The sequence below is a fragment of the Schistocerca cancellata genome, chromosome 2, assembly GCF_023864275.1.
Source record: "Schistocerca cancellata isolate TAMUIC-IGC-003103 chromosome 2, iqSchCanc2.1, whole genome shotgun sequence".
Lineage (NCBI taxonomy): Eukaryota > Metazoa > Arthropoda > Insecta > Orthoptera > Acrididae > Schistocerca > Schistocerca cancellata.
In genome coordinates, this window is record NC_064627.1 from 259,551,868 (window position 1) to 259,571,632 (window position 19,765).

General features: G+C 38.8%; 1 protein-coding gene across 1 annotated transcript in view; it reads left to right on the forward strand.

The window, feature by feature from the left end:
* The window catches only part of LOC126161600 (bone morphogenetic protein receptor type-1B), a 183,329-nt gene that overhangs the window by 118,915 nt on the left and 44,649 nt on the right, over positions 1–19,765 (forward strand). The window contains 2 exon segments of the mRNA XM_049917548.1: positions 13,241–13,416; positions 14,572–14,792. Of these exon segments, the coding sequence (XP_049773505.1) occupies positions 13,241–13,416; positions 14,572–14,792 (397 nt within the window).

Consider the following 19,765-nt stretch of genomic DNA (forward strand, 5'->3'; position numbering starts at 1 on the left):
AATGACTCTCCATCCAAGATAACATGCTGCATTCTCTCTACCAAAAAGTCCTCAGTCCAATCACAATTTTTACCCATATGATCGTACTTTTGACAATAAGCACAAGTGTGGTGCCGAGTCAAATGCTTTTTCGGAAATCAAGAAATACTGTATCTGCTGGTTGCCATGATCCAAATCTGGACGTGCAGACTGCGTGAGACAACGCTTCATCCAGTCCCAAACATGCTCAATGGGGGACAGATCCGGAGATCTTGCTGGCCAGGGTAGTTGACTTACACCTTCTAGAGCACGTTGGGTGGCACGGGATACATGCGGACGTGCATTGTCCTGTTCGAACAGCAAGTTCCCTTGCCGGTCTAGGAATGGTAGAACGATGGGTTCGATGACGGTTTGGATGTACCGTGCACTATTCAGTGTCCCCTCGACGATCACCAGTGGTGTACGGCCAGTGTAGGAGATCGCTCCCCACACCATGATGCCGGGTGTTGGCCCTGTGTGCCTCGGTCGTATGCAGTCCTGATTGTGGCGCTCACCTGCACGGCGCCAAACACGCATACGACCATCATTGGCACCAAGGCAGAAGCGACTCTCATCGCTGAAGACGACACGTCTCCATTCGTCCCTCCATTCACGCCTGTCGCGACACCACTGGAGGCGGGCTGCACGATGTTGGGGCGTGAGCGGAAGACGGCCTAACGGTGTGCGGGACCGTAGCCCAGCTTCATGGAGACGGTTGCGAATGGTCCTCGCCGATACCCCAGGAGCAACAGTGTCCCTAATTTGCTGGGAAGTGGCGGTGCGGTCCCCTACGGCACTGCGTAGGATCCTACGGTCTTGGCGTGCATCCGTGCATCGCTGCGGTCCGGTCCCAGGTCGACGGGCACGTGCACCTTCCGCCGACCACTGGCGACAACATCGATGTACTGTGGAGACCTCACGCCCCACGTGTTGAGCGATTCGGCGGTACGTCCACCCGGCCTCCCGCATGCCCACTATACGCCCTCGCTCAAAGTCCGTCAACTGCACATACGGTTCACGTCCACGCTGTCGCGGCATGCTACCAGTGTTAAAGACTGCGATGGAGCTCCGTATGCCACGGCAAACTGGCTGACACTGACGGCGGCGGTGCACAAATGCTGCGCAGCTAGCGCCATTCGACGGCCAACACCGCGGTTCGTGGTGTGTCCGCTGTGCCGTGCGTGTGATCATTGCTTGTACAGCTCTCTCGCAGTGTCCGGAGCAAGTATGGTGGGTCTGACACACCGGTGTCAATGTGTTCTTTTTTCCATTTCCAGGAGTGTATATGAATGACTTCTTTCTTTCATCATTTCCTGTTTAGTGCACCACTTAGCTTCTTCACGCAGCTCATCGGTAGGTTAGACTACTGTATAGAAAAAAAAAAAAAAAAAAAAAAATAATAATAATAATAATAATAATAATAATAATAATAATAATAATAATAATAAAAAACCCGTGGAGGCCCGAGAAAAGAATAGGCCTAAGGTATGTTCTGCCAGTCGTAAAAGGCGACGAAAAGAACAAACCACTAATAGGGCTAACCCCCCTTTTAGTGTGATTACTTGGTTCAGGACAGAACTAAAGAAGCCTCGGACAAGCGCCGTCATGGTCGGGGACCACGCTTGAACCCTATGCCCGCCCACAATGGTAACGACACTGCTAGCCAACTGGAAAATGATTTAAATCCGAATAGAGGTGTTTTGCAGGATATGCTTCCTGCAACCACCCTAGAAGGAAAACAAAGACAGAGGATGAGATGGTCAGATGAAGTTAATCGACACCTCATGTTCTGTTATTACCAAGCAACAAACCTAGGACCCAACACAACTGGATACAGATCACAAGTATACACAACATTTATTACCAGATACCCGGAATTAAAATTTTTAACAGAACAACGACTAGCTGATCAGATCCGTGTAATAATCAAAAATAACAGGATACCCCAGTCAGAATTAGAAAACATCAAACAACAAGTACAACAAATACTGGAACAAAATAATGTGCAATCGGAAGAAGAAGAAAACACAGTAATGGACTCAAACATCCCAGAGCAAACAAACAAAGACCAACACGCATCAATTAAACAATCAGAGGAAAACGAAATCTTAAGACAGCCACCAGAACAAGCACAAATAGAGCACAAATAGAACACAAAGAGAGACACGTGTTAGATATAGAAGAGAAATTTCAGCTGACATATATAGAATACAAAGACACAAATACAGACATTAGACCATTCATGCATAGACCACCAAATAACCCACAAGCCTAAATAACAACAACAACTATCAACACAATCATACACAACAAAATAAATGAAAATACAACTATGGAAGAGTTACAACTTCTGGTTTATGTAGGAGCACTCGCTACACTAAATATACACACTAGGCGGAGATCAGAACCAACCAACACAAAGAAGAAACCCACAAAACCAGCATGGCAACACAGGCTACAGATCAGAATAGAAAAACTGAGAAAAGACATCGGACAGCTAACACAATTTATAAGAAATGAAATATCAGACAAAAAATGAAAAAGGTTAGGTAAAATCTCACAACAAGAAGCGATAGAGCAATTAGATGAAAAGAAGCAGAAATTACAAGCATTGGCCAAACGACTTAGAAGATACAAAAAAAGTGAAAATAGAAGGAAACAAAACCAAACATTCAACACAAACCAAAAGAGATTTTACCAAACAATAGATAACGTACACATTAAAATAGACAATCCACCAAACATAAGACATGGAACACTTCTGGAGCAACATGTGGTCAAACCCGGTACAACATAACAGGCATGCACGGTGGATACAAGCAGAAACAGACTCATACAAGATGATACCACAAATGCCTGAAGTGATAATTTTGCAACATGATGTCACCTGAGCAATTAATTCTACGCGCAATTCGAAAGCCCCTGGAAATGATAAAATAGCAAATTTCTGGCTAAAGAAGTTCACCTCAACACATTCACATCTAACTAAATTATTTAACAGTTACATTGCAGACCCATACACATTACCTGATACACTTACACATGGAATAACTTATCTGAAACCTAAAGATAAAGCAGACACAGCAAACCCAGCTAAATATCGCCCCATAACATGCCTACAAACAATCTACAAAATATTAACTTCAGTCATTACACAGAAATTGACACATACAACACAGAACAAAATTAAAAATGAAGAACAAAAAGGCTGCTGCAAAGGAGCACGAGGATGTAAAGAGCAACTGATAATAGATGCAGAGGTGACATATCAAGCTAAAACTAAACAAAGGTCGCTACACTACGCATACATTGATTACCAAAAAGCTTTTGATAGTGTACCCCACTCATGGTTACTACAGATATTGGAAATATACAAAGTAGATCCTAAATTGATGCAGTTCCTAAACATAGTTATGAGAAACTGGAAAACCACACTTAATATCCAAACAAACTCTACTATCACATCACAGCCAATACAGATTAAGCGTGGAATATACCAAGGAGACTCATTAAGTCCTTTCTGGTTCTGCCTTGCTCTGAACTCACTATCCAACATGCTAAATAATACAAATTATGGATACAATATTACTGGAACATACCCACACAAAATCACACATTTGCTATACATGGATGATCTAAAACTACTGGCAGCAACAAATCAACAACTCAACCAATTACTAAAGATAACAGAAGTATTCAGCAATGATATAAATATGGCTTTTGGAACAGACAAATGTAAGAGAAATAGCATAGTCAAGGGAAAACACACTAAACAAGAAGATTACATATTGGATAACCACAGCGACTGCATAGAAGCGATGGAAAAAACAGGTGCCTATAAATATCTAGGATACAGACAAAAAATAGGAATAGATAATACAAATATTAAAGAAGAACTAAAAGAAAAATATAGACAAAGACTAACAAAAATACTGAAAACAGAATTGACAGCAAGAAACAAGACAAAAGCTATAAATACTTATGCTATACCAATATTGACCTACTCATTTGGAGTAGTGAAATGGAGTAACACAGACCTAGAAGCACTCAATACACTTACACGATCACAATGCCGCAAATATGGAATACATCATATACATTCAGCAACAGAAAGATTCACATTAAGCAGAAAGGGAGGAGGAAGGGGATTTATCGACATAAAAAACCTACATTATGGACAGGTAGAAAATTTAAGAAAATCCTTTCTAGAATGAGCAGAAACTAGCAAAATACACAAAGCAATCACTCATATAAATACCTCGACTACACCACTGCAATTTCATAACCACTTCTACAACCCTCTAGATCACATAACATCAACAGATAGGAAGAAAGTAAATTGGGAAAAGAAAACATTACATGACAAGCACCCGAATCATCTAACACAGCCACACATCGATCAAGACGCATCCAACACATGGCTAAGAAAAGGCAATATATACAGTGAGACGGAAGGATTCATGATTGCAATACAGGATCAAACAATAAACACCAGATATTACAGCAAGCATATGATTAAATATCCCAATACCATAACAGAGAAATGCAGACTTTGCAAACAACAAATAGAAACAGTAAGTCACAGCACAAGCGGATGTACAATACTAGCAAATACAGACTACCCCAGAAGACATGACAATGTAGCAAAAATAATACACCAACAGCTTGCCTTACAACATAAACTTATAAAACAACACATTCCCACATATAAGTATGCACCACAAAATGTACTGGAGAATGATGAATACAAATTATACTGGAACAGAACCATTATAACAGATAAAACACCACCACATAACAAACCTGACATTATACTCACCAATAAAAAGAAGAAATTAACACAACTAATCGAAATATCCATACCGAATACAACAAATATACAGAAGAAAACAGGAGAAAAAAATTGAAAAATACATTCAACTGGCTGAGGAAGTGAAGGACATGTGGCATCAGGATAAAGTTGACATTATACCGATTATACTGTCAACTAAAGGAGTCATACCACACAATATCCACCAGTACATCAATGCAATACAGCTACATCCAAACTTACATATACAACTACAGAAATCCGTAATTATTGATATCTGTTCAATCACCCGAAAGTTCCTAAATGCAATATAACATATACAGTACAGTTAAATGGAAGTCACGCTTGATCAAAGTCCGCGTCACTTTCCATTTTTGACCAGACATAACGTCTGAGAAAAGAAAGAAAGAATAATAATAATAATAATAATAATAATAATAATAGTAATAATAATAGAAAATGTGCACTGATTGCAGCTGACAACCAAACAAAGCCATTTTGTATGCCAACTAAAAGTATAGCTGTTGCTACCTGCACCATTAACCTGTAACACGCGCTACGGGTGAAGATTTTCAAACTTCTTCACAAATGTTATCTCTGGTGAAATGCTTCTCTACTAACCCCCCCCCCCCCCCTTACATTGCCAGCCCTGCAATGTGTTAATGTGTTATTGCCATATGCGTTAGCAGAGGGTGGGACACTAGAATGGAGAGGAGATGCTAGTACAGAGGGGGGGTTGAAACTATTGGTTGGTGGGTGTGGGGGCAGTAAGTTACGAGGAGAATTATGAGAGCAGAGAATGTGTTGTAAAGGTAATGCCCATCTGCGCAGTTCAGAAAAACTGGTGGTGGAAGGGAGGATCCAGATGGCTTGGGTAGTGAAGCAGTCATTGAAATTAAGCATGTTATGCTCAACTATATGTTGTGCCATGGGGTGGTCTACTTTGCTCTTGGCCACAGTATGGTGGTGGCCGTTGATCCTGGTGGATAGCTGGTTGGTAGTTTGTTTGTTGACACGTGTTGTAGTCTCCTAGACCGTGCCTGATAAACTATGTACCCTTCTTGTCTTCAGTATAGTACAAAATGTGTTCACTAGAGCGCACCAGGAACGTTAAAACCAAGTTTCATGAAATTGTTGGTCGGTGGATGGAGGAAGATGTCAGAGATATAGATCAAGAAATAAACAAAAAATATCACAGTTCTGTTGGTGAACAGGAGTGTCATTTGAAGGAAAAATTTGAGGGCAGTTCTGATTGGGAACCTTTCTAAAGTTAGTTAAAATCAAATGTGTGCTGAGTGGTGATAAAGAAAAATTTAGAGCCCAGCAGAATCTCTTTTTGTACCTACTGAGTGCAGTTTTTATGTGCAGGTTTAAACTCTGGAATTGTTTTATGTGAAAATTTACTTGCTACAGAGGTACTACAGTTTTCTGGAATCTGGAATTCAGTTCTCTAAAATTTTATTTCTGTGTATTGTTGATAACGCAGCACAAAAGTACGTGTGTTACTGTAATAAAATGTAAAATACTACGGGCCTTATTTATTGTAATAATAATAACATAACATAACATAACACTTAACATAATTGTAAAAAGATATGTGATGTGATTTAATTTAAAAATAAGGCTTAAAATCTCAGACACCCCATCTTGTTGTATACATTACAGAAAAGCCCCCTCTTGCGTTCAGAGTTCAGTTGCCCTCCTACTGAATTCAGTAACAGACCAAACACTGTGCTAGTGACAGTGCTGCTTAGCTAGTCTTCTATTTTTTCTGATTGCATGCATAATTTTACCAAATTTACCAAACTTTAAAGAAAATAGAGGTCTCCTGGTGATCTAAGCCCAGGCCTACACAAAAATCAGGCTTTTGAAGTTGCTGCGCCAGTATTTAAGTTTTCGCACAAGTTGTTTGCTGTCCCTCTCCCATTCTCCCTTGTCTCCTTATAGATAGTGATCCATAAAGTCGCATGAAAATATTTACGCAGCAACCTATAACCTCTGATGAAATGAAATGGGTCATTAACGACAATAGATAGTGTAGTTTTGTTGTTCATGTCATTATTGACTAACTGGGATCACATGGCTTCAGAGTTCTTCTTTCTTTGTTGTCTCTTGTTTTCCCTATAGTGCCCCCATCTTTGCGATATTTTGTCCTTTCGATTTTCACAGAGGGTGCAGTATTTGGTATGTATGCAAAAGACTGCCTTTCAGAAATTCATAGACAAGCATCTGAATGAGGTTATGCAGTGATTAAGACACTAGACTCACATTCAGTGAGGTTAAAATATCTTTCGATACACAACAGTTTGCTGAAAATACCACAGCCTATATCCTGTTTCATCCTTCCTCGTCAACTGGATATTAATCCCCTATCTTTGTTCCCCAGATTTGTTGATCGTCTCATTCAATGTAAATTGTATGATGGTCTCATAGTCACTGATGAAACTTGTGTGGGTCGTGACATATGAGGTAGAGTGCTCCAGAGTGTATTATTCCATTATTATTATTATTATTATTATTATTATTATTATTATTATTATTATGATAAATAAATTATTTCTGTAAAGTAATGTTCTTAACACTCCATGCCATCCTCAGAAACAATATTGATGCCTTTTCTAGATCGATGAAGCACATATATAGGTCTCCACTAATTCACTTTGATGTATAGTGGCACAAATAATTGATTCAACACACAAGCAACATACTGCCTGACTGTGATAGAATTGCACTTGGCCTCCTGTGGCCATTACCAGAAACATGTGGTGATATTACAGTAAACAAGTACAGTGGTGGTGACTAAGGAAAACTGACCCATCACATTTGAATGATTTCAAAACAGTTACACATATACTATCAAGTGGCTCAGCCCGTCCTCATGCAATACAATTACTGAATCTCAAGATAAGATGCCCAAAACACCCTCAATCCCATGTGCAGTAATATTGTGGCGGACTAATAAGTGTTGAAACAAGATGGAATAAGAGAAATATTGAAGCTATGTAGTAAAAGATGACAGCGGTGAACGGCATGAGGACTTTGTGACAACAGTAATGATTCCATTACTGTAAAAAAAACTAGGAACCAAGAAATGCAGTGAGCACATCAGCCTATTTTACATGCAGCCAAAGGGATGTTAAAAATAATTAATAAGAGATTTGAAAAAGTAATGGAGGAGAATCTTGGCGAGGAGCAGTTTGGCTTTAGATGGATTACGGGCACCAGAAATGCAATAGGGTTCCTACAAATCTTGGGAGAAAGGTTTATTGAAAAAGGAAGAGACCTATATATGTGCTTCATCGATCTAGAAAAGGCATTTGACAATGTGGCTTGGGACAAGCTGGTGACTATAATGAGGGAAAAGAGAGTGGACCGGAAAACCAGAAGACTTGTAAACTCATTATATCTTATTCAAAAAGCCTCATTTAAAGTGAGAGGAGAAAGTACAAACTGGATCAGACTAGGAAAAGGAGTAAGACATGGATGCTGTCTATCACCTACCCTTTTCAACCTCTACTTGGAAGATATGATTGCACAATGCTCATTAGATGACAAAGGTGTAGAAATTGGAAGAAGAAGAGTAGGGTATTTGAGGTATGCTGATGACATAGTCCTTCTCATCACAGGGAAAAAAGAATTACAGGATTTAGTGGACACCATTGAAGCTAATGGAAAAAAATTATGGAATGAAAATTAACACAAAGAAAACAAAAGAATTGGCACTAGGAGAAAATAAAGAAATAAAAATTATGTGCTAAATGGAGAAATATTAGAACAGGTGCAAAATTTTAAGTATCTTGGAAGCAGGATAGACAGACTCGAAGTGCAGTGCAGAAATTAAAACAAGAATAGCAATGACAAAAGAGGCATTTTATAAGAAAAGGAGAATTTTCTGCAGCAGTCTGGAAATAGAACTCAGGAAAAGACTCGTGAAGTGTCTTTTATGGAGTGTTCTGTATGGCTCTGAAACATGGACTTCGGGGAAGAAAGACAGAGAGGCTGGAGGCTTTTGAGATGTGGTCATGGCGGAGGATGGAAAAAATAAGTTGGATGGAGAGAATAAAAAATTTAAGAGGTACTGAGTGGGAGAGAAAAGACAGTTACTAGATGTAATAAAAAGAAGAAAAAGAAATTGGATTGGGCATATATTAAGAAAGAATGACGAACTGATAAAAACAGTTTCAGAAGGTTATGTAGAAGGGAAAAACTGATAAACTTCCCCCCTACAAGTGTAGGTTTATAACTGTTTAAACTAAGAGAAGTTGAAGGTTCAGTATTGCCTCATGTGTTCAAAGATTTCTCCGGAACCCAAACTGGTCTTTCACGAAGTTGGCTTCATCTGGTTTTTCTGTTTTTCTGTAAATAATTTGTATCAGTATTTTGCAACCATTAGTTATTAAACCGATAGTTCAGTATTATTCACACCTGTTAGTACCTGCTTTCTTTGAAAATGTAATTATTACGGTCTTCTTGAAGTCTGAGGATTTTCCCATTTCATATATCTTGCTCACCAGGTGGAATGGTTTGTTGTGGCTGGCTCTATAAGTTTACATTCCTGTCTAGGCATTCTTCCTTAGCAATTCTGCAATTTTTATCAGTCTCATTTTCTAGACATCTGTATTCCCTTTTTCCTGCTTTGTGTCCTGCATTATCATATTTTCTGCTTTCATAAGTTAAATTCAGTATCTCCTGTTGTATCCATCCTCTGCTGTCTCCACTATTTCATCTCTCAAAGTTACCCATTTGTATTCTACTGTATTTCTGTCCCTCATTTCAGTCAGTTGTTTTCTAATGCTCCCATTGAAACCCTCAACAACATCTGGTTCTTTCATTTTATCCAGGTCCAATCTCTGTAGTTCCCTACCTTTTTGCAAATTCTTCAGTTTCAATCTAACAGTGGAAGATCCAGTATAGAATGTAACAATATTATGAAAAGGATAGTTGCTACTCACCATATGCCAGAGATGGTGAGTCGCAGAAAGGCACAACAGAAAGACTGTCGGAAAGTTAGCATTCAGCCAACAAGGCCTTTGCCAAAAATAGACCACACACATGCGTGCGTGCGCATACACACATACACACACAAATGGCCACAGGCTCTGTTTTTGATAGTTTCATAACCAATACATTCTGTTCAGAGTCCACGTCTGCCCCTGGGAATTTCTTATAGTTCAAACTCTCGAGTAGTGAAAATTTAATTATAACTGCCCTGTAGAATATAAGGGCAGGCCAATGCTCAGTTAATGGAAAAGTGTTACCAGTTACTAGCTGACAGACAAAATCACAGAATAATTCAGATCTAGTAAATGAATGGACACTCAAACTAGCTATCCTCCTTGCTAGTAGTGGTGAACTTTCCTCACAAAAAGTCACCTCCATTTCTGTTAGAATATATACCCAGAAATGCATTGAGTGAAGAATTTCACCAAAGAAATGTTTGCAGTTGAAAGTGTCACTGATTCAGAGAAACGAGGATTGCCTGTAATGTCAAACAGAGGGTAATGAAGCATATCACATTTGATTTGACATCATTTGTATAGTCTGTCAGTGAACTGAAGATTGAGCAAGGGAATCTCCACTCTCTATACATGGCTATGTCACAAGGAGCGACTACAGGTAGTTTCACCAAGTTATACTCACCCTGCTACAGTGTGCTTTGTACTGCAGTTTGAATGCAATGTGCAGACATCTGTAGGAAGTATTTATTTTACACTAAATGCTTTACCACTATATGGAATAAAGAAAGTAATAACTATTACAGCTAAAGGAGTATTATCAGACAGTGGTACAAATGATGTAGAGCTCCAGCTTTGTATCAAAAGGAGATGGAGCTTTGCAGGCAGCCATTACCATGCATGTGATGTACCTGTTAGGTATAAAACTAATTCAGTTTTCATCTGCTCAGATTTGATTCATTCAATGCCTTAAAAGCATTACACTCATACATATGACCCACAACTATATAATGTGACAAGTGACATTTACAACAGTTTATAGTTCATTCCTGTTCAGACTCTGTAATGTTCCTGTGTAGCATCTTTTGCTGTGAACACTGCACATTTTAGGTAGTGTGTAATACTGGTGGTTGCTTCAGCATATTTATTACTCTTAAAAACATTTACATGCATTTTGTGTAACTCACCTGTTCAGGGGGGCTGATCTTGAATTGTGCAGATACCATATTGTTCTGTAAGTGTGAACATTTACATGCATTAGTCTATGTTGAATGTCCTCTTCTGTCTTTAATATTTACATGTTTCCTTTATAGTATTGCAGTTTTGATAAAAATGCAGTATATTTCTTCCACACTTTTTGTATACTCTCTCTTTATTTTACTCTTTCCTTATGGCCAGCACTTTATGCATTTACATACTATGCAGTGCCTCTGGAATCAATTTTCATCAGCGTAGCAACTATCTGGCGTGTAGGGGAATTAAATTAATGGGGAACAGGTTATTAGGGTGACATCTTGTTTGCTATGGGTGTTTAACTGCCACTATATGTCTTCCCTGTGCTGGCACAAAGCTACTAGCTACGTTCACCTTCCTTCCCAGATTTTCATCGATCTTTTTTTTTTCTTTCTTCTTCTTTATGAAATAGACTGGCCGCTGGGTTGTAGACCAACCAAAAGAAAAACCAAAATTTGTTTTCTGCCATTCGCATGACATTTTGCATGAAGAATTATAAAATATCTTCAGTGATAAAAGAATCATGTAGTGGCTGTAAAAGTAAACAGCTACTGTGAAGTGTGCTCCTCAAGGAGCAAGAGTATAAGTAATGCAGAAACATTTTAGTAAATGGAATTTTAAATGAAAAAAATTTTTGTCCCTGCCTTTAATGCCTACTATACAGTGACCTGTATGTAATATGGTGCACATGGATCAGAAGATGAATATATACTGAAATAAAGTAAGTTTATGATGACTACAGTGGATAGATGTTGAGTTTGCTCACTCCGGAATGTAAACCATAGAATGCAAAACAAGTGAAATTGTAGTCAGAATGTGCATTTCCGTGATGGATGAGGATTTCATAATATAACAAATGGTAAGCTTTTGTCATGGTTTGTTAATGACACTTGAAATATAAAAAGGCTGACTAGCAGTTCATGCAGTTGTAAATTGTCTTTCTTACATTTTGACAGTCATATTGCTGCAGTAGCTATTTTTCTTCACTGGTGTCTTTTCTCTCTCAATGTTCAAATGGTTTCATTGTCAAAGACAGCTGGCAGATCTCTCTGTCAAGTGACACACATTTCTATTTTGTCATCATTCTGAATTAGCTCTGAATTACAAGATCTAGGTGGTAATTTTGATTGCAGATTTATTTAAAATTAATTTGGATAATGTTTAAATTGTAGTGCAGAATTAGTTTTTGGTGCACTTCTGATGCCAGTTAAATAAAAAGAATTGTCCATTTTTTAAAAATAATGTACAAATTGTAAAGTCATATTAATGCTCAGACATGTGCCATGTAATATTATTTGCCAGATTTGAATTTCATTTGGAAGTGTCAAACAAGTCTTCAATTTTAGTATGAGAAATAACCTGGTAACAAACTACATGAAGATATGAAATGTTGTCAGCAAAGTCTATTGCAGTCAGGTAGTGATTTAGCTAGTCTTTCTCTTCCGCCGAATAAATAAACTCTTTTCTAAATTGCTACATATGTTTTCTGAGCTGCATGTTTACAAAAACTGTTAAGCACATAATACTGCATGGATGATGTTTGAAATCCCAGGCATCAGCTTAAGACATTACTTTTTCTGTCATCTATATGTTCTCTAACAGGTCATTGTGTCACAAGTCACATCTGAATCTCTGAAAGAGTGAAAGCAGTGTTCTGTGGTGTATTTATGAGTGTGTGTGTCCGGGACTGTAATGGAGGAGCACTGTGAATAAATTAGTATGTCTGAACTTTAACAAGATGATGACCCTGCTATTAGCCAATCAAACATGTGGCTTCAGATTAGATGGAGGAATTGTTCCCCACCATGTGGCCTGCTGTGTAGGAACTGCAAAGTTGTCTGGTTGACAGGATGAGAAGCTTGAATAACATTGCACTGAAACATATACATTAACTTGTAGTGCTTTTGTAAATGACTGCTTGGCTATAATGAATGTTCAGATATTTAGTTTTCGGTGTAAAATTTACTGGTGGAAAAAAAGCTAGGACTTCAGTTCATTTTTTTCTGTTTTACAAATAGATATTTAAATCTGTCATCCTGTTCTTTTCCTTGTAAAGGAATTATGCTGCAGCCAGTAACACTCCACAGAGGTGATTATTCTTCAACCAGTTCCATTTCATATCTTCTATAAATACTAGGTTCCTTCCATTGAAAATGTGTATGATAACCTGATTGATATGTCATTATTAAGTGAGAATTAGTATTTACTATCTTTTTATTTCCAGTAAATGGTGTTCTGTGTTACTGTGATGGAGACTGCCCAGATAATGCAAATGGTACATGCATTGGCTATCCTGGAGGACAATGTTTTGCAGCAATTGAAGAAGCCCCCATGAAGGATGGAACTTGGGAACTTATTCATACTTATGGCTGCTTAGCACCAGAGGGAGTTCTGATGCAGGTAATTATCTACATGGTTTTGCAAATTTACCTTGCTTTAGTGTTATTGTCTCTACAGAAACAGAAAATATACCATAGATATCCTGTAGGTCACGTGCGTATTGATGTAATGGCATGAAACCTTTCTTTTTATTAGAAATGCTTGTTCATCTTGTGTGCAAACATTTTATTTATTCATTTAGCTATGGCTTTTTGACATGCTGAAAAAAATACGTAGTGCAGAGTATAATATTTAAAAGATAAAACCTCATAAAAACTTCTAGAGCATTTCTGTAATCTACAGACTTTGGAGTCACCAGCAGGAAGTCTTCTGATCTGCTTTTGTATGATCTTGTGAGGCATTCTTCTGTGATGTATCTGATGATCTGTAGCTGCTGTGTTGCGTTCTAATTCTGTTTAGTATTGACCATGTTTTCTGTGGCAAGGCAAGGGGATGTGGGTGATACACAGCATATTATTATTATTATTATTATTATTAGTTCAGTCAATTCTTGAGTCCATGCTTTAGTAAAGTTGAAACCAGCTTCCACAGTGAGCCTAGCTGTTATTGCTAGTGCTCACCTATAGTGGACTCAGTTATGGTTTATATCATGGAGATCTTGATGGATTAATGGATTTTTGTTATCCATGATCATTTTGTACTTGTTCCTGAGAACCTTAATGCATCATAGTTGGGGCCGGAAAGAGGAGGGGAGGGGGCGTAGTACTGGCAGCCATTCTGTAGGTGTTGATTTGAGAAGATCAGCAATCATTCTTCTTGTGTTATATAGTTTGACATCTATTGTTTGTACATATAAGCTGTAAAGTCTTCCTGGGGTACCATATTCAGCGGTTGATAAGGCTATTATTTCCAAGTATTCGTATGGTAAATGGTTGTCTGTTATCAGTGAAAGAACAAGTACATGGGAAGGAAGAAGCAAACTGAGAGGTGGGTAAATTGTCCTTTGCATTCATATAGAGTAATGGATGAAAGGAAGTCCTGTAATGAGCTGTCATAGTCTCTCTCTCTCTCTCTCTCTCTCTCTCTCTCTCTCTCTCTCTCTCTCTCTCTCTCATGCTATCTATTGCATTGTAAATTAACTTCTAAGATACATACTTTAGTAACGGTGCAACAATAATGTTTTTAATAAATATGGTACTTTCCTGTTCTTTGCAGTGTAAAGGAAATCTGGTCCCACATAAAATAGCAAGATCGATCTTGTGTTGTAATGATACGGATTACTGCAACAAGAATCTTGAGCCAAAAATAGAAAACAGAGTTACAACACCAAAACCAGGATTTGGATATGATGAGAGCATACCTTATATTGCTCTCATTGTGTCAATAACAATCTGCCTCATAATTTTTCTAGTAATCATCGCATGTGTGTATCTGAGGTAGGTCAGTTACCACTAGCTGGTCTGAAAACCAAATAAATAGAGATTACAAACACCTGTCACTTCATTATTTTCTCTCTGTCTTGTTAGTTGTTCGCTGTTTTAGTTTTAGGATTTGTTATGTATTTTGCTGCTATTTTATTTAAATTCTGTTTGTGAAGGCAATTTCTTCCAGTAACATGGTCCAGCTGACACCAGGCTGATTCCTAATATGATAATGAAAAAGCTGTATGGCATTTTGTTTCCAGTCATTACTGTAGGACCTTGATAATCCGGCAGACGTGTGCCTCTGTCTGTGCTGCATTATCAAATATGATGGGTTACCAAGGCCATTTTTAAATACTTGGTTTAAAAAAAGGGTTATTAGAAAAACCTGTAGTTTTAACAGACAAAAACATCTATTATTGCAGACCACTTCCATACCTACATTTGGTTTGTTATTCCTCAGTACAGTGGCATCTACCAGCTGGACAATGCAATGCGTAACATAGCTTGCAGAATGTGAACATGGTTTTAAAATCACCAGGTTGAGTTTACTGTATTCCTCTGGCCACCATGTTCCCCAGACTTAAACCCAATGAAGAATCTGTGGGACGACCTTGATCAGGCTGTTCGTGCCATGTGTCCTCAGCTGAGAAGTTTGCCATGGTACTAGAATTGGTATGGCTCCACATCCCCCATCAGTTCATTCCAGAACCTCATTCATTGACACACTTTCTGCATCTCTCGCAGTGCTTTGTGCTGCAAAAGGTGGATATTTAGGATTTTGACAGGTGATCACATTAATGTGACTGGACAGTGTCATTATAATTAAGAATTTTCTTCTTTTTTTCCTTTACTCATATAGCAAAACCTTGCTTCTTTTTGCCAAATTTCACAAGTCTAGGTCAGCCATATCTTTTGATTGCTTTGGCTTAGAAGGTCCTTTTTTTTTTACACCGACAAGGGACCTTAGGGCTCAGTTTCTGACAAATTTTGTAAGGGCTCAGTTTCTGACAAATTTTGTAAGGGCTCAGTTTCTGACAAATTTTGTAAGGGATCAGTTTCTGACAAATTTTGTAAGGGCTCAGTTTCTGACAAATTTTGTATAGTCTCAATTTCTGACAAATTTTGTGCACTAGTTACAAAATAAAATCAGCACCATTGATTTGTAAGGAACAAGCAGTAGTTAATGAAAATGATGCCAATTAAATGGTGCAATGTAATTAGAATCACTGTTTTTGGGATGCATAGGTGTATGGAATATGTCTGAGTCATGTGACTTCTGAAATTTTCCCGGTGTATTTCTTCTTCTAATAATTTCCGGGTATGCAGCCGGATCCCGTCGACATTCTGCCACGATATTTCGGCCCAGAGACGTCCGGCCATCATCAGGTGAGTACACAACTACTGAAGAGCCCAGGTGCAGTCGCGGTATTTATGCCGAATCTCGCGCATGTGAAATGTACTGGCATCCTACAGCGCATGCGTCAGGTGTTGACATGCGCAGCATAGCCGAGTTGTACGTGCTGCCCTCGGTGGTGGAAATAAAGGTTCATCTAGTCATTGAGTATCGAATGACACTGTCGATTCCGCTGTGATTGTATAATTTTAATAACAGGATTCCAATTTTTATCCAGCTGAAAGCCGTTGTCACGATTTATAAGATTATTGGCAAGACGTATTTCCACTGATTCCTTGATTACGGAATCCCAAAAACCGGAAACCGGGGATAAAATTTTTGTTACATTGTATTCCATTGAATGTCCCAAGGAAATACAGTGCTCTGCTACTGCCGATTTTGACGGTTGCCGCAGACGGGTGTATCTTTCATGTTCTATACATTGTTCATGGACAGTTCTTGTCGTCTGGCCAATATATGCAGCGCCACATTCACAGGGAATTTTGTAGACGCCTGCCTTCTTCAGTTGTAAATCGTCTTTAACGGATCCAACCAGGGCCCGGTTCTTTGCTGGTGGACGAAAGATAACCTTGATTTTATTTTTCTTCAGTAATCGGCCTATTTTCGACGACACATTCCCGGCGTATAAGGAACGCAGTTGATTTAAAGTCATCATCTGCGTCCTCAGTGCGTTGCTTCTTGTTATGATAGTTGCGCATGGCCTTCCTTATTTGGCGAGAAGTGTAGCCATTCTCTTTGAAAACCTTCTCCAAGTGTTCTAATTCTGCGTGGAGGTTTTCATCATCCGATATTATATGCGCTCGATGTATTAAGGTACTGAGAACACCGGCTGTTTGTGCTGGGTGATGGCAGCTTGACGCCTGGAGATACAGGTCTGTGTGAGTCGCTTTCCTGTACACAGAATGTCCTAATGACCCATCATTTTTACGGCGTACTAGCACGTCTAGAAATGGTAAAGTGCCCTCTTTTTCAATCTCCATCGTAAATTTGATGTTCTCATGTAATGAGTTTAAGTGATGAAGGAATTTCTCCAGTTCCTGTCTGCCATGAGGCCATACAGCAAAAATATCATCTACGTACCGCCAGAAGACCGTAGGCTTTAAAACAGCAGACTCAAGTGCTTTCTCCTCAAAGTCCTCCATTAGCTACCACAGGTGACAAAGGGCTCCCCATGGCGACGCCGTCTGTTTGTTCAAAGAATTCGTCATTGAATAAAAAGTACGTTGAGGAGAGTATATGTTCAAACAAGGCCGTCATTTCTGCACTGAATAAGTTACCAATAAGATGTAATGATTCCATTAAAGGCACTTTGGTAAAAAGTGAGACCACATCAAAGCTGACTAATAAATCCGAGCTGCTAAGCTTAACTTCCTTCAAGCGACTGACAAAATCCTCGGAATTACGTATATGGTGGCAACACTTACCCACATACGGCTTTAGTAACGAGGCCAGATATTTTGCTGTAGAATAGGTCGCAGCACCAATATTACTCACTATTAATCGTAGTGGGGCACCATCCTTGTGTATCTTCGGAAGACCGTAGAGTCTTGGTGGTACTGCATTGTGTGGTCTCAATCTCTTGATAACTTCTTCAGGTAGAGAACTGTATTTCCTTGGGACATTCAATGGAATACAATGTAACAAAAATTTTATCCCCGGTTTCCGGTTTTTGGGATTCCGTAATCAAGGAATCAGTGGAAATACGTCTTGCCAATAATCTTATAAATCGTGACAACGGCTTTCAGCTGGATAAAAATTGGAATCCTGTTATTAAAATTATACAATCACAGCGGAATCGACAGTGTCATTCGATACTCAGTGACTAGATGAACCTTTATTTCCACCACCGAGGGCAGCACGTACAACTCGGCTATGCTGCGCATGTCAACACCTGACGCATGCGCTGTAGGATGCCAGTACATTTCACATGCGCGAGATTCGGCATAAATACCGCGACTGCACCTGGGCTCTTCAGTAGTTGTGTACTCACCTGATGATGGCCGGACGTCTCTGGGCTGAAATATCGTGGCAGAATGTCGACGGGATCCGGCTGCATACCCGGAAATTATTAGAAGATGTCTGAGTCATATTTGTCACTGATTGTTCAGCTGAAAAATTTTCTTCTGAGCCCTCTGAAACATTGCGTAAGTGCTAACTTGTTTCTTGGATTGAGGTATCTTCTTCTTCTTCTTCTTCTTCTTCTCCTCCTTTTTTTAAATATATATAATTTAACTTTAGCTCTAATGAATGAAGAATAATTTATCCTTTAGTACACACGGCATAGTTAATCACTGGTGATTGGAGTGGGCTGGGCACAGCAACTTTGGGTGTCGACCTCAACCAATCACATAACACAGTCATGGCTCTGTAGAGGCTATTGTTCTCACCTGCAGCCATTTCCATGTAGCAACTGAAAACTGGCAACAGCACTATTAGCTGTCAGAGATCGTCTTACATAGACTCAACTGTAGCACAAAGCTAACAGTGGAACTGGCTTTAAATTTGGTGAAAATATAATTGCTCATTAAGGTAGACAATTGTTACTGACGAAGTACCATGCTGAACAGTTCAAATATTTCTCAAAGGCATCAACTGTTCATCTGTACTGCCAACAGTGCCAAGCTAAAAATCTGGGAAAATTTCGCCTGCCAGACTGTCAGGTCTCTGGATTACAGATGCTGGACCACCACAGTCTTACTGTATTTTAAAACAATTAATTTTTAGCAATTTTAATTCTGTATTTTTTGTATACTCCACCACCACCACCACCATGGCATGCTATCTGAGCATAAGGAGGGGGAAGAGGGGGTAAAACTGGAAATGTGTCCTGTTCAGATGGCAATGCAGTCACACTGCACACTACTTGATTTCATATTTGTCAACAACAGAGATCACAAATAAAACAAATTTTCGGTAAAATTTAATTATCATTCAGATAGATAAAGACACTTTCACAGATTTTCACACTTGGGTTGCTGAGTAATCATGGCTTACTGAGTTCCATAATTGAAAGAAGCATTCAAAACCATAAGTTAATCAAAATATTTAATCACATTTGCAGCCTCATTATGGGTATGTGGAAACTCTTCCAAAGGAAAACGACTTTGATCACTTGGACAGTTATTACCATAAAAGAATTTCTTTTAAATGGGAATTACATTACAGCTCAATCAGTTCTACCTGCACATGCACAGGTGCACTTTCAACTGCAGTGTCAAGCAGTCTCGAAAACAGCTAAGAAAAAATTGGCAGTGTCCTCAAAATGTTAAGAAATCTGTCCTTGTAATTCGTTAAAGGCCACAATGAACTCTTCAGAACTTGCATTATTATTATTATTTCTATTTTTCTCAGACCTTAGGTCTGGTTAAAAATGGAAAGTGACGCTTCATAAAGCGTGACTTCCTTTTAACTGTACGGTATATGTTATATTGCATGTAGGAACTTTCAGGTGATTGAACATGTATCAATAATTACGGATTTCTGTAGTTGTATATATAAGTTTGGATGTAGCTGTATTGCGTTGATGTACTGGTGGATATTGTGTGGTATGACTCCTGTAGTTGATAATATA